Genomic DNA, 14621 nt, shown 5'->3' on the forward strand with positions numbered 1-14621 from the left:
ATCCCGCTCTTTCCCTTTCTGTTGTCTGCTGGTACTCTCAGGGTGGACCTCTGTCTGTATTGTTTATTAGCTACAGTAAAGAACATGGACTCATCCAGGGATCATGTGTTTAGATTTATAAGACATGTTATAGTTTTAACAGGAAGTAATGTAATAAAGTAATTTAAGTAAAACTTGCCTCTCTGTTATGTGTCTCCCTCTGCCAGAAAAGTGTACAATAAATATATTTCACTCCATGAGATGTTACGGTGTCTTTTTCTGCTGGCATCCAGCAAAACTGATCAGATTAGCTGACTTCTCTCCTGTGCTGTGTGTCACAAAATTATAATGGTTTCTCTAACTGACAACTTTTGCAACCTTTCATTTTGAAACCAGTAAAGTGTTTTTTCAGCCCCTTCCCCAGGACTTTAAATTCTGCCAATTACAAACCTGCGCATGCTAGCCAGCAGATAAGTGGCTATGCATGTGTGTTTGAATGTTCTTACATTCAGCCCTATCTGCTACTATAACTGATGATAAATATCCATGACAAGCCATCCTGTTCTTAAAGGAAACATGTAAACATGCCGGATCAAATAGCACTTTAGCTGTTTCACTGGAACTTTAATTCTGTCGGATAGAAATGCTTACATCTAATCTAATGTAAGCCCAATATATTCCTCTCAAATGTAAGTGTCAGTAAGTACAGATAGGGACAAAATACCACCAAACATTTGTTCTTTTTATTATTTATTACAGAGACCCAACATTGATCCAACATGAGCCAACACTTGGCAACAGTGGCATAACTTCCTTTTAACAGGCAGAGATCTTGAGCAGAATCAAACTCATTGGTGAGCTGTGTGTGTGATGTGAGCCCAACTATATCTAGTTTGTATCACTCCACCTCCCTTACCAGCTACGGTTCCTTCCCCGCCAGAGAGGTGATGTTCCACGTATCAAGAACCAGTCTACGCTGCCGGGGATCAGCATGCCAAGGCCCTAACCTTTGCCTGCCGCTCGGTTTACAACACACCCGACCCCTGTGCCTATCCCTGCGTGTGGTGGGCCCACAAGGCGGTGGCTCCACGTTATTTCTGTGGGCTGAACCCGGCCACCAGACACGGGCTGTCGAGCACCGCCCCCACTAGGTCTGGCTCCAGGGGGTAGCCCCGGTCTCCCTGATCCATGTGAGGTAGCTGTACCACGTTTCTGCCTTTTCATAACCGGTTTTTAAACCCCTCTTAGTCTGGTCCCTATCACAAAAGGACATCTTAAAATTAAAGTCAAGAATATGTTTTGTTATCGTCCTACCCCGTAGTGCTCAGGAAGACACAGCTCCCAGGTTCACAGGGACACGCAAACCCCTCCACCACATTAAGGTGGGGATTCATGGAGGGGTAATTGAGTATCATCTGCATAAAATTAACATTTATGGAGGGTCTCTGGGTGATATTACCCAGAGGAAGCATTATAAGGTGAATAAACATGGTCCCAGCATTGAACCTTGTGGAACTCCATGATTAACTTTGCCGTACTGAGGACTTATTAACAAACAAACTGAAAGTTAAGAGTGAATTATAGAGAAAAGTCCTCTATTAAAAAATTATGAAGATGTGGAAGCCTATTGCTGCCATGTCAGGATAAAAAAACAGACCAGTGTGACGTTCTTCATGGAAAGTTCCCAGCTCTAACGAGAAGATTTTTGATAAAGTTCTACCTCATGCTTGTATTGAGACATGACATGATTCTGCTGATATAGAACATGGTTGATGATGTTGTGAAACTTTTGTGTACAATATGAGGGATATGAAAATGCATTGGGCAGAATGAGAGCATCAGTCATCTGAAGGTTGTGTTGTGTCTAGAGCTTTTCAAGTTTAAACAAGATAAATTATATATTGTTAGAACAAGAAAAGTTTTTAGCTTAGTATGTCTTAATAACCGCACAATATCTTGTAATATTGTGAAAATCAACTTATTAGATCAAGAAACTATCTCACATTATAACATGATATTGATCTGTTTTTTTATACCGCTGGCAGCAATAGGCTTCCGTAGTTTTGCATCACATATTCAGTCACTCTGTAGCTCTTTTTAGATTTCAACCACTAAAGCTCAGACATGTTTATTGGTGATAGTTGCAGATAGTGAGGATAAAAACAGGAGGACCCAGTTGAATCAGAGGCCACTGGCAGACTGAGAAGCAGCTCTGCGATAGGCAGACTGAGCGTCTGGCAGAGTTTCAACAGCGCTGCTCTAAGGGAAACCTGCAGTGACCCAGAAGAGAAACTCTGGGACGAGGGGATAGAGTTTCTGTGCCGGCACATTTACAGGACTTCTGTCAATGAAGCACATTTATTTGCAACTTTCTCTCGGATGGCCAGCCACAGCGACGAGAGAATATAGGTCACTTCTATTCCTGCAGCTGCAGTCGGCTAATCTCAGGTGGAGCATCAGGGAAATGTAGTTAACTTGTAATTATATATTGGGTCATATAGAAGGGTTAACATAATATCTTCTGCAGCTCTACTTTGTAACATCTTAAATTCTTACGTAGTTGCTGATATTTTAAACGTCATCTTAGTGCAAATTTCAGTGTTTTTAGCTTTTCTAAATATTCAACAAATTTATCACAAATGTACATTAAATAATTAAAGTCAAGAATATGATTGGTTATCGTCCTTCTCTGTCTCAAATTACTGCAATCATAGCCTTACTTGATGGGTCTCATTCCTGCTGCGAGATATTTGTAATTTAATCCGGATATTGAAGGAGGGCAGGAATAGTTACAGTATCTATGGCCCAGTCGTTTGAGGTGAGAGACCTCATTTGACCACGGCAAATGTAACAGGCCGGAGATAAGTTTTGCAGAGCTTTTAAGAAGTTTTGGAGTGAAGAAGAAACAGAGTGAAAGTAAATATATGATTTAACTGCTCTTTTTGTCTGCTTAGACACCACACACCTGGAGTAAAGGAAGGGACGAATTAGACAACATGTTTGAAGTATTTTAAGATAAGAGTTTGAATCATCCCAACACTGCCCCCTAATGTTTAACAGGCACCGAATCAAATATGGGCATGGAAAGACCCCTCATTTCCAGTTCCTCATTTAATTACATTGTTTGCCTCAGTGTGAGAACCCAGTGTCATTAACCTACAAGCACACGGTGCAGCCGAGTGTTAATATGATGATGATAGGGATGATATTAGTTTTCAATGATTCCCAAAATAGCATCAAATAGTTTCATCGCCTTAAGGAGAAATGGTCTGAATGGCTGTAAGAGGACCGAAAATAAAAGCTGGCAGACGGATCCGAAGCTGCATGGTAGTAAATGATGATCGTGTACTTTTGAATTAAAGCGGCTCAATGAGGTAAACTGGCTTTGCAATCGCTTGTAGGCTCTGGCAAAGACGTCTCTGCAGGTTTTATCTGTTCGTCAAAATCCCAATGGATCAAATACGTTTCACGCAGCATCACGTCCGCAGGAGCCGCCATGTTGCTTGTTTTGGTGAGATCTGAATAAAACAGAACATACATTAAATAATGTTCAGGTCTTTTATCACTCGCTCCCCACTTGACCGTTGTCAATCACAACAAATTGACCTTTCAGAGACCGGAATGCCAGTGAAGCCATTGCAGACATTTCACGCACGCCAAGCTCGTTTTCCCGAAACTGTCCAGTTCAAAGGTCACGTGTAGCAGCAATAAATAGGATGTTATGTAGGCTACATTAGCAGAAACAATTGCACTGTATTTTAATTGGGATTTTTATTATTATCAAGTCTCGCTACTTTTGCAATATAATGTACACAGAATTTGCGCATCAATCATAGAAAAGTGTCACAATGTAAAACATCATGTTTCTAATAAGAAAAGTCTTGCATACAATGTTTAAGCGACAGATATTTTGTCACAGTCTCTTTAGTGTCATCAGTAAACTGTGTCTAATAATCTGCAACACACAATAAAAAGTTTACCTCCTTCTTCCCTCCGTCTCGCTCTGCACGGTTCAAAACTACCGAGTCTGTTTCACCCAAATCAGCAGCGTATATTATTAGCCCTATGCAATATCAAGCACTTTTGCATAGGCCTACACTTAGCCTACCATTTAAGCATCTTCATTTATGTGCGTATAAATAGAACAGCTCTGTCTACTGGACAAATTTTTCGACCGACTGCTTTGACTGCTTCTACACAGTGTCCATTACATAGCCTATGCATCATATTTCGGGTGAGTGAAGGTATATAAGCCGGCGGGAGACTCCCAGGGCTTCACTGCAGTGAGCCGATTCATCTGAGCGATTTCACTCTAGTCCTTAGAGATAACCCGAAGGTGAGTTTCACTGAGGAGCTGCAGACCTTTAAGGCGCTGACTCAGAGAGGGGTTCGGGGCTTCAACTTCATGCAAACGGGATATAAATCTTTGGACTAACTAAGGAACCAAATGGGAAAAAGTCTATTTGAAAACCAACCACTGCTGCAAAGGATATTTGATCTTTTGCCTTGGAGGGCTTGGTTTTGAAAAAAATTGGATTACCTTTTGTGATCATTTGTGTCTTCCTTTTTGGGGCTTCCAGAGAGGAATACTCACAGAGAGGAGCTGTAACAGTTATTGCATGGCATAGTGAAGATTACAAGTCGTTCCTTTAACTTTGAGTGCTGTATTCATTGCAAATTAAAAACTGCTCCCTCCTGTCTGATTTGTTGAACTGATCACTTGTCCTCTGCTCTCCTCCTGCAGCTAAAAATGGCATTCGCCGGAATCCTCGTTGATGCTGACATCACTGCAGCCCTTGCGGCTTGCCAGGGTAAACCCCGCCATAAAAATGACACAGCATGCTGCATTATAATCAGAGTCTAGACGGGAGCGACACATGCACTTTCAGATCTGCTTTTGCGAGGGAATGACCTGGATTCTACTTTATTCATTTGCAGAGAGTTACAGCCAATTCGGATGTGCTCCATCTTGCATCTTTCCTGCATTTAACCCTGCAGGATTATCTTTTTTAACACATTTTGGGGCTGTTTAATAGTTTAGGAAGCATACAGAATTTGACTTTAAAGTGATTTCTGTGTTTCTAAGCAAAAAAGCGTGGCTACCTTAATATAAAAACACCTGCAAATTAAGCTACAACAGAGTTTGGGGACTAGTATAATCGAGTTAAGCTGCATCAAATACTTCAAATTGTGTGTTACATTTCTGCCATGTCTTACGCGAGCCTGTCTCTGTCTCCGCACAGCTGCCGACTCCTTCAAGCACAAGGAATTCTTTGCTAAGGTCGGCCTGGCTGGCAAGTCCGCTGATGACATCAAAAAGGCCTTCGCCGTCATTGACCAGGACAAGAGTGGCTTCATTGAGGAGGATGAGCTGAAGTAGGCACTGACTCTTAGATTACACCTCACGATTCCCTGAGAGCGACAAAGAGCAGACAGAGAAATAGAACAAACACTTAAAAGCATTTTTATTGAGAAATCTGAAAATATTCAGAAGTAAATAGACTTAACCGAAATATAACCTCTAACGACAAATGGCTTTGTAACCATGATGCAGCAGAAGCAGCATTTACATACCTCCCTGTGCCACAGTAATACTCAGTGTCTCTCTGTGATCCTCTTCTCCAGGCTGTTCCTGCAGAACTTCGCTGCCACCGCCAGAGCTCTGACCGACGCCGAGACCAAGGCGTTCCTCAAGGCCGGTGACTCTGATGGTGACGGCAAGATCGGAGTTGATGGTGAGAAAATGTCTACTTCATCTTGGATTCAAACTAGTGGCTTCTAACTAAATTTTGACACTCAAATCTTCCTTTTTCTCCCTGCAGAGTTCGCTGCCATGGTCAAGGGTTAAATGACTAAGCTGACCAACATCTTACTCCAACACTCTAAAGGAACAACTTGAGCCAAGACAAACACCTCCTCTCCTCTTCTCCTCTTCCCTCTCACTCTCTCTCTCTTCAACTCTCCATACCACTTTTATACACTTGACCTCTCACCCCTGACCCGACTGTAAACAGACTGCGACCCCTCGCTCTCTCTCTCTCTTTTCTCTGGCAGTGCTCACCCCTTTGCTGTCCACGATGAATGTACCTGACTTAGTGTATGGCGTGGTTGACTTGTGTCTTTCTCTCTCTCTCTCACTTCTGTCGTCGTTTTAACTATGTGAGTTTTTGCTTACTGTGAGATCAAAGAATATGCACAAACGGACGGACGATGAGAAACAATAAAGGTTCTTTTTCAGTAACACAAGTCTTTGCCTGGTCTTTAAAGCGGTTGTGAATCAGTAAATCAAACAAAGAAAAGTTTTAAACAGTCAAGATAACACAGAAATAACACAGGAACTGGTCTAGACACCTTTGTTTTTACACTAAGGAAGACAACTTACCTGATTAATCAAGGCATTTCATTTACATGCCACTGAGTCAACATTAAAGATATGATAATATATCAAAGGGTTATATACATTTTTCAGCTTCAAAATGATGTCTAATTATGATAAAAGCTCAAAGCTAACCTAGCTCGCATGCTTAGGTAGCTCTTATTATGCCAAATGGGAAAAGAGTTTGAAAGTAAGTCAGCAAAATAACTCTAAACTAAGCTATATAATACAGCATTGTACACCTAAACTAGCTAACATTAGCCACCACAAGCTAGGATACTGGATATACCAACTACAATTAAGACTGCAGTAACTAAAGCTGTGATGGTGGCAAACTGACCAACACAGCAATGTTGTTGCTTGTGAATTCAACTTTTCATTTGTAAAAGGAAGAGTATGTTATTTACATGATAGCTTTTACATTTCAAGCAGGATGTTGGACTGTTTCCGCCAGCTGTTGTGATGTAACTCTAATAAAAAAAAACCATAATATTACATACGTAATCTAACCCTGATACACCAAACTCCAGCCCTACTTAATCCAGCTTTTATCTTGTACAGTATGTGGTTAAAGCTGTTTTTCCCAGCACGACATGCCCCAAGTAAAAATGGCTCTGCATTGATAGGATTTAGCCACAAGAGGGCGCCTCTGATCTGTTAATAAGTACGCTACATATGATTTATGTTGCTTGAGTTTAACATTGAAAACTTGAATAATGGAAACAGTAAATTGTTTTATGAGTTCGGATAATTGAATTTGTTAAAATTCTAGTTTTTTAACTAACCTTGAGATAGTGAAAATGCTGCCACTCACAAAGTGCCCACCGTAAAAATGGTTCTGCATTGACGGGCAGCGGCCACAAGAGGGCGCCTCCGATCTGCAAATACATTTCAATGCCATCAGTTACTTGACTGCTGGAAATTGAAAACTTGAACAATTGAAAGTCCAGGGTTATTATTCTTAACGAAAACCAATACTAAAACTAGCAGTGGAATAAAAAGAGCTAACAATGCAACACGAACTAAAACTAAATAGAATTGCAGGTAAAATCAGCTTAGTTTTCGTTTTCCCCCTCGTTTCACACTGTGGTTGCTATAGCTACCACTTTGTCCTGCTCTGTTTGACGTCTCGAGAGACATTGGCCAAATAAAAGGCCTGATGAAAATCATATTTGATCTCATGCATTCTTTCATCCTTACCATTTTCAGCTTCTTTAAATCAAGGCTTTTCACGTAATACCTGAAAAACCAAAACTAAATAAAAACCAAACTAAAACTAGTCAATTCCTCAAAATAAAAATAAAACTACTCATGAACTCATAAAACTAACTAAAACTAAACTGAAATCAAAACCCAAAATTAAAGACTAAATAAAAATAAACACTAATGAAAATTTCCAAACTTCAATAACACTGAATTAAACACGGCAAATTGTGTGTTGTGAGTTCACATTAAATTGGTAAGTTTTTATGTTAAAAGAATTACAAAATGCCTGAAGTAAAAATGGCTCATCATTGACGGGTATCAGCCACAAGGTGGCGTTTATGATCTGTTAATAAGTTACAATGAGTTCAGTTGCTTCACAGGTTCACATCGAAAACTAAAAGAATGGCAACACCATTCACGTGATTAAAATAGTTCATTTTATCATATAACAAGTAACCATGGGTTACACTCACGAATTGTTAAGTCAAAGATTCAGAGCATGTGATACTTTGAGGAATAATGAGATTTATTCCCTTGGTTCTCGTTACAAAAAGCATCCTCTCCTTTCTGCTGACGTCATTAGTGCTGACTTGGTTCACCAGAGACGCTGCTGTGTCAGATGGTTTGAGAGGCATCCCTTTGTAGACAACAAAGTCAGTCAGTTTACTATGGCTTGTTTTCCCATCCAACCCTTCAGCTTAAAGGCATGAGTGCACTTGTGTGTAACGGCATAGATGAAAACCATCGAAATACATGAATTACTTTGTGTGTAACCCAAGTTTTGTAATTTTGATATAGACTATCTATCTGTCTACCTACCTACCTACCTACTTAGCTATCCTGTACGGTGACTGAAGTTCGTTTGCAATGCGGTACATTATTTTGAAAACACAGTTCTGCATTTAGTGCACAAGAACGAATTTATTCCACAAAGTAGCCTATTTCCTTTTTTTAAACTTCCTCATCCCCATGGGATCCTCTTTTTGAAATTTGATATCACAATTGCACTTTATGGGAAAGATAGAAAAGTTTTATTGACATTTATTTGGTTCTCTTTCAGCTTGTTTATACGTAAATAAAATACACAGTCAGACATGGGGTTTTCAGCCCTCTATTTTTACACTCACAAAGCTTGCAATATCAGTATAATGTAAGATTACTGATGAGGAAAACAATCCCCTACCCATGCTGAGTCATAAGATGATTTATGACCTGCTTTTCTCTATGGTCATCTGAATATAGGAGATTATTCTCTAAAACCAAAGAGAGAAAAGGGGCCAGATTAAATTTGAGATGTCTGTAAGCCTCCACGTGCACCTGCAAAGAGAGAGAGATGGAGAGAGAGGGGATGAGGGGGAAAGGGAGGGGAGAGAGAGAGAGAGAGAGCAATGTAACACAGGGGAAAAGTTGATTGGACCTCAAACCACCGTTTGATGACAGCATAGGGAGAGAGGGGGAGAGAGAGCAGTGGATATTAACAGTAGGGAGGTTAATTGGGCAGGTGAGCAGGTGAGGAACTCGAGAAGGAGGCGGCTGGCTGCGGGAACATTTGATCCGAGGGTAGTTTGGAAACCCAAGCATCCTCCCCGGCGTATATATAACAGTGAGCCAGCTGTCAGACCGCACCACAAAGCCTTATCTGCTGCTGCTTTGGACCCGGACACAGAGGACACCGAGCCTACAGCGGTGAGTTCCACAGCTGCACGAGGGAAATACAGGTGGGCTCCCTGCGTGCCGGCAGTGGAGCCATAACCAATATTTTCTTTTATGAAGGTTATTACTTCTTTTATGAAGGCATTTATACACTTTTTAGACATTGCTTACCTCGTCTGAAAATCATTTGTTAGCTTAGCCTAATTTCATTTACTACCAAAAGCCACCAAAAGACTATTTTTGGGAATAACGACTCGTTAGTTTAATAATACAATTTGTTTTCAATTAAAAACTATTATTTACTGCTAGCTACCTCTAAAAAATGACATAACATAAAACATTAAAAGCATTTAACATAAATGTATACTGTTTAAACTCCTAAGGCTTTAAGGGACTGTGGTAAAATTATTAGGAGGTCATGGCAGGGAGTCAGAGAGGTGTTTTACATTTTTGCTCAAGTAAGGGGAGCTGAGGAGGATGTTTTGACTTTTTTTGATGACAGATCTATATATATTTGAAATATCTTGTTTGCTCATGTACTTCAGCACCAACTGAGGTGATGCCTGGGCTAAGTCAACTCATTCCACGGCTGTGATTGGCCTTGAAGCAATTCTTTATTTACTATAAAGAAGAAACTGCCTGTTGTTCCGCATTTTGCTCACTGAAAGCATCCAAAATTATTAATATTGTCGTCAAGGGTTGTATTTTTTTAAATATAAAACAACAACAAACAAATATACGCTCCCCCATCCGAGCCCTACCTCTAAACGCGATCATTTCTGTACAGTCCCTTAGTGCCAATCATCTTGCACAGCCCTGCACAACACAATTAACTAGTTCAGAGGAAGTGAGTTGTCTCAGCAATCAGGAAGCCACCAGGGGAAATCCAACAAGGACTATCATTACATTGTTATTATCAAGTTATTGTTTACAAGTAAACTCTCAGCCAGCAAGAATAATATCTTCTTCTTTCTGACATTTCAATTATATTTGCCCAAAATAAAATCACGACTGGAGCTTTTATGGGATCATAATATTAACCCAAATACATCAGCAAATGCAAAAAGATAAAAGTTAATCCATCGGTACACAAAAATAGAGGTGAATCACAAAGCCTGAAGTAAACAAGGATTTTGTTTTGTCTGAAAGAGTGAGAGGCGGATTGATCACGGTGTGACACGAGTTACAGAGCTGTTCTCTTAACCTGCAGGAACAACATGTCGCTCACCTCCATCCTCGCTGCTGAGGCCATTGAAAACGCTGTCAAGGACTGTCAAGGTAGCAACTCCACACACACACACGACTTATCCCTGCATGGACATAATGATAACACCTTAACAGGATTACAAAATGTAACCACATTAATAAACTGTTCATACCTAATGACGCACAGTAATACAGCTCCACGACTGATACATTGACCTCTTAATCTGTGCTGTGTTCAGTCACTGTTTTGTTCACTCATAAAATGTCGTATAATCTTCTTTGCAGTGTAATGTTTCCGATATAGTACATCCTCCCCGCTCTAAAGTCAGATCCAGCTTTAACTGAATGAAGACTAAATCTAAATGTGTCTCCTGGACTTAAAAGATAAAAACATGGGACGTTTTAATCTCCACATGCAGCTCCCACACTGGTGGACTTGTGGACCGGCTCTAACCCTATTCCTGGTACTGTTTTTTTGTTGTTTTTTTTAATCTTGGATGTATTTGTGTTTTTTCAGCTCCTGATTCGTTCTGCTACAAGAAGTTCTTCCAGCTGTGTGGCCTGTCCTCGAAGACGCCCCAGGAAATCAAAGATGTCTTCCAGATCCTCGATGGCGACAACAGCGGCTTCATCGAGGAGTCGGAGCTCAAGTGAGTGAAACAGATACATAGCCACATTTAGTCTATATTTAGTGTGTATTTGTGTGTGTTCAGCACAGTGGTATTATTGAGAAGGCACCATCAGGCCTCTCCCAGTAATCCCTGATGACATAATTCCCCTTTGTTTTATTGCGTGCAATTCAGGAATTAGTGGTATTATGTGTATTTAAATGTGTGTCAGCGTGTGTCAGTGAACAGTCAAATACTTACAGCAGATGTTCTGTGTTTGTGTGTGTGTGTGTGTCTAGGTTCTTCCTGCAGAGGTTTGTCCCCGGGGCGCGGACCCTGACTGAGGCAGAAATGAAGAGCTTCATCTCAGCAGCCGACGATGACAGTGACGGCAGAATTGGAGTAGAGGGTCGGTATCTGATTTCTTCGATCAAATTTGTACCAAGTCATGATGTCGGCAGAAATGATTTCATCGGTCAGACTTGATCTCAGCGGGCAGAGTCAGACGACCACAAACAGTGTCAACTTTATGCAACTTACAGCACGTTTAAGTTACAGTAAGATTAATCCATGGTAGAATGAACTATAAGGTAGAGCAAACTACATGTGGATAGTTAGTGATGAAGCAAAAAGGTTGCATCATTCATTCTTACCTGATACAAAATAACAGTCATTCATTTTCAAGTTTATATTAATTGTTTAAGGTATAAAAGTATTCCGGGTTAGTTTGTACTGCTAACAAGAAAATGGCGGTGTTTCCGATTTGCTTGGATTTGCTGCCCAATTTTGTACCTTGTAGTAAGTATAAAAAATTCTTAAAGCTCCCCTCCAGTGAAAATCAAGTGTTTGACCTTGTAAACATCTCCATGTGGTGTTCTTCATGTGCTACAAGACATATCAGGGACAACATAAGCAGTCATCTCCATGGCTGGGCCTGACTGCTTTTAAACTGCAGTGTACCAAGGACAGGCTGAACAACATGTTTTCAGATTGGCAGGTTTTCGACGTCACAAACCTAAGGAGCCAATCCCGTTAATGGACATGGTGAAACTCTGCATATCTTTATGTGTAACCTATGGCAACCACTTCTGCGATGTGCCAGCCAGCTGTAACCGTCTTCGTAATTTTTGCAAACTCACTACTGACGTTAACGTAGCAATCTCGAATATTTCAGTTTCGTGCTCTTGAGCACCTCCCACTGACGATGATCGGTGATTATAGGAGCACACTTCCCAATTTAACCAGACATCTACGGCTGGCTCCCTTTGTCATGGTTCTAACTCTTTTTTCCTCGGTTTCTTTTTTAGACTGTTTGCCAATTTCAGTTTCGTTCTCTTTGGCGGCACCTATGGCGATAAATGGTAACTGCGGGAGCACTCTTCCCAGATATCCAGACAGTGTTGCATGTGTGACGTCCACGGTTGGCTCCGGTTGTGACTCTTGATTTTCCTCGCTGACTGTTGCTTTCCTTTTTAGACTGTTTGCCTTCATCTGAGCGTCCAATTTGTTTCTTTCTCTTTGGATTTTCACTTATTGAAGTTGTATCTGTAGTCATCGATCTTTTCTTTGTTTGTTCAGCCATAGTAGATTACTGTTTACTCACAACACTTGCAGAGACCGGAAAAGCAGCCGCTTAGCTCCGCCTACCCTCTCTGGCAGACCAACCACTGCTGGATGATGGAAAACGCGTCACTAACTGGGCGCCGCTTGTGATTTTTTCTGCGAATGTCGCCACAGACACCCAGTCCATAATAATACGATATACTGCAAATGACTTTCGTCAGTTGGCCATAGGCTCAATCACCATTGTGTTACCTCATTCGGCAATAGATAGTTACTTAAAAGACATTTATTTAAATAGAAAAAGTTCGAAATTGTTACTTTAACGTTACGACTACTAATTACTAAATTTCAAGCTAGCTAAGTTTCAACAAGTTGCCACTAAATGATGGCAGAGACGTGTCTTTAGGGGCCAGTTGGAAGTTTGAATAGAGGGCATGGTGGGCTTTGAAGAATCAGGAATTTTTAATGAGGGAGAAGGAGGGGATGCCTTGGGAGCATTCTTTACAAGGTAATTAAACGTATTTTGCAGAAAAATCTGATCAGACACAATTTATTATTTCAAGCAGAGCATTTTATATGTGTTAAAACATGACTGGAGCTGGCAGTTTGTATCTGTTGCTATGGGATACTATGAGAACAACAACTATATAGGCTATACTGAATTTTGTAATTCTATTGCAATTCAGGGTTTCGTTATTCAGATGTTGTTCTTAGTTTTGGCCTCTGAGGTGCAACTCAAACCACTGAGGTTATTTCTGCCACCAACATTTAACACAGCCAGTACTTTGTTAAACACAATTGACTTGAAGGATCTAGTTACACTTTCAGGCCATATGCTTCCAATGCTAAAATAATATCTATATTGGATGTCATCATTGTGAACTGTCTTGGGCATATTTGCGGAGGGAGTACACAAGAAACACATGCAGTAATAATACACGTGTAGAAATCACTTGACATATGATTGGCGTTAGTGTTGCTCTTCATGTTCAGTTTAAGAACGTGTGCATCCATTGGGGAAGTTTGTGTGTGAACAGGTTTAATCTTCAGTTGGTAGAAGCAACTCAAAAGAGCATTTACTTTAACATCCCGGCTGGAGAGATTTGAACTTTTGAGCCGAGAGTTATAAAAGAATATGAAATTAAATACTTTTTTTTCAGTGTTTGTTTGTTGCAGACTCTAACATGGAATTGGTTTATTGAGGATTTCTGATGATTCATGTTGTTTCAGGTTTATCAGAGTAGAAAACATCTGCATGCAGTCATGACCTCCAAAATCCTGTCCCTGTTTTTTCCCGTCCTCTAGTTACGAGCAATATTTGAGCTCAGCTGTCTTACATAATAGGATGAAGGATTTGGACAATCCAAAAGAGATTATTTTAGTCTGTATTTGTTTATGTTTTCCAGTGGTCGGTCATTTAAAGGTTCAGAGTTGATCCCGCGGTCTATCATACATGTAACAGTTCAGCATAAGGTTTAAATTTGCTCGATGTTGTGTTGAGTGTGCTGACTGTGACATTCACCGACAGTGTTTGCAGATGACTCATGACTGTTTCAACATCATTTTCTCTCTCTAGAGTTCCAGACGATGGTCCTGTCCTGAGTTTCACTCACGGAAAGAGCTCAAGTCTTCACGTCGCCTGTCTTCTCCCCATCTCTGGTCCCAGCTTCCATCACCTGTGATTTTTTTTTTCTACTCAAGCCTGTGTCCTCGAGAGTTTTTAAATGACCTTTTGTCCGTTTAGAAGTATAGACTTTTAATTTGTCTTTCCAATGTGTTGCTCCATGTTTTCTTTTCTGTGCACAACCCACCTCTGACAATCAGTGGGATGAATAAACTTGTGGAAACATAGATCACTGTTGTATTTTCTCTGTTTAAAATGTGTAAAAACAAATTATATAGAAATTATTCCTCAAATCATATTTCAGAAAAAAAAGATGTATTTAGCACAATAATGCATAAATATATTGTTGGATACCAATTATCCTCAAAAGCATAAACCACATACACAAAAGCAGGGATTAAAGGGA

The 14621-nt window shown here is 40.4% G+C and overlaps 2 protein-coding genes across 2 annotated transcripts; both read left to right on the forward strand.

The window, feature by feature from the left end:
* Nucleotides 1-4729: 4729 nt before the first annotated feature.
* On the forward strand, nt 4730-5909 carry LOC138593124 (parvalbumin alpha-like). Its single transcript, XM_069663985.1, has 4 exons — nt 4730-4790; nt 5223-5355; nt 5605-5714; nt 5802-5909. Exons 1-4 carry the CDS (start codon nt 4730-4732, stop codon nt 5825-5827), a joined length of 330 nt encoding a protein of 109 aa, XP_069520086.1. The 3' UTR covers nt 5828-5909.
* Nucleotides 5910-9036: 3127 nt separating this feature from the next.
* pvalb9 (parvalbumin 9) lies at nt 9037-14442 on the forward strand. The gene is made up of 5 exons (XM_069664076.1): nt 9037-9247; nt 10425-10492; nt 10938-11070; nt 11328-11437; nt 14168-14442. The coding sequence occupies exons 2-5, from the start codon at nt 10432-10434 to the stop codon at nt 14191-14193; spliced, it is 330 nt and encodes a 109-aa protein (XP_069520177.1). The 5' UTR covers nt 9037-9247; nt 10425-10431; the 3' UTR covers nt 14194-14442.
* Nucleotides 14443-14621: the final 179 nt, after the last annotated feature.

Source organism: Semicossyphus pulcher, unplaced genomic scaffold (genome assembly GCF_022749685.1).
Source record: "Semicossyphus pulcher isolate SPU_LCO1_2020_fin unplaced genomic scaffold, fSemPul1.0.p SCAF_16, whole genome shotgun sequence".
NCBI lineage: Eukaryota > Metazoa > Chordata > Actinopteri > Labriformes > Labridae > Semicossyphus > Semicossyphus pulcher.

Excerpts from the sequence above, each read along its gene's own strand:
- LOC138593124 (XM_069663985.1), top strand. The coding sequence starts at position 4,730 with ATGGCATTCGCCGGAATCCTCGTTGATGCTGACATCACTGCAGCCCTT. Across the intron at positions 5,356-5,604 it reads ATTGAGGAGGATGAGCTGAA|GCTGTTCCTGCAGAACTTCG; the intron begins GTAGGCACTGAC and ends CCTCTTCTCCAG. Across the intron at positions 5,715-5,801 it reads CGGCAAGATCGGAGTTGATG|AGTTCGCTGCCATGGTCAAG; the intron begins GTGAGAAAATGT and ends TTCTCCCTGCAG.
- pvalb9 (XM_069664076.1), top strand. The coding sequence starts at position 10,432 with ATGTCGCTCACCTCCATCCTCGCTGCTGAGGCCATTGAAAACGCTGTC. Across the intron at positions 10,493-10,937 it reads CGCTGTCAAGGACTGTCAAG|CTCCTGATTCGTTCTGCTAC; the intron begins GTAGCAACTCCA and ends GTGTTTTTTCAG. Across the intron at positions 11,438-14,167 it reads CGGCAGAATTGGAGTAGAGG|AGTTCCAGACGATGGTCCTG; the intron begins GTCGGTATCTGA and ends TTCTCTCTCTAG.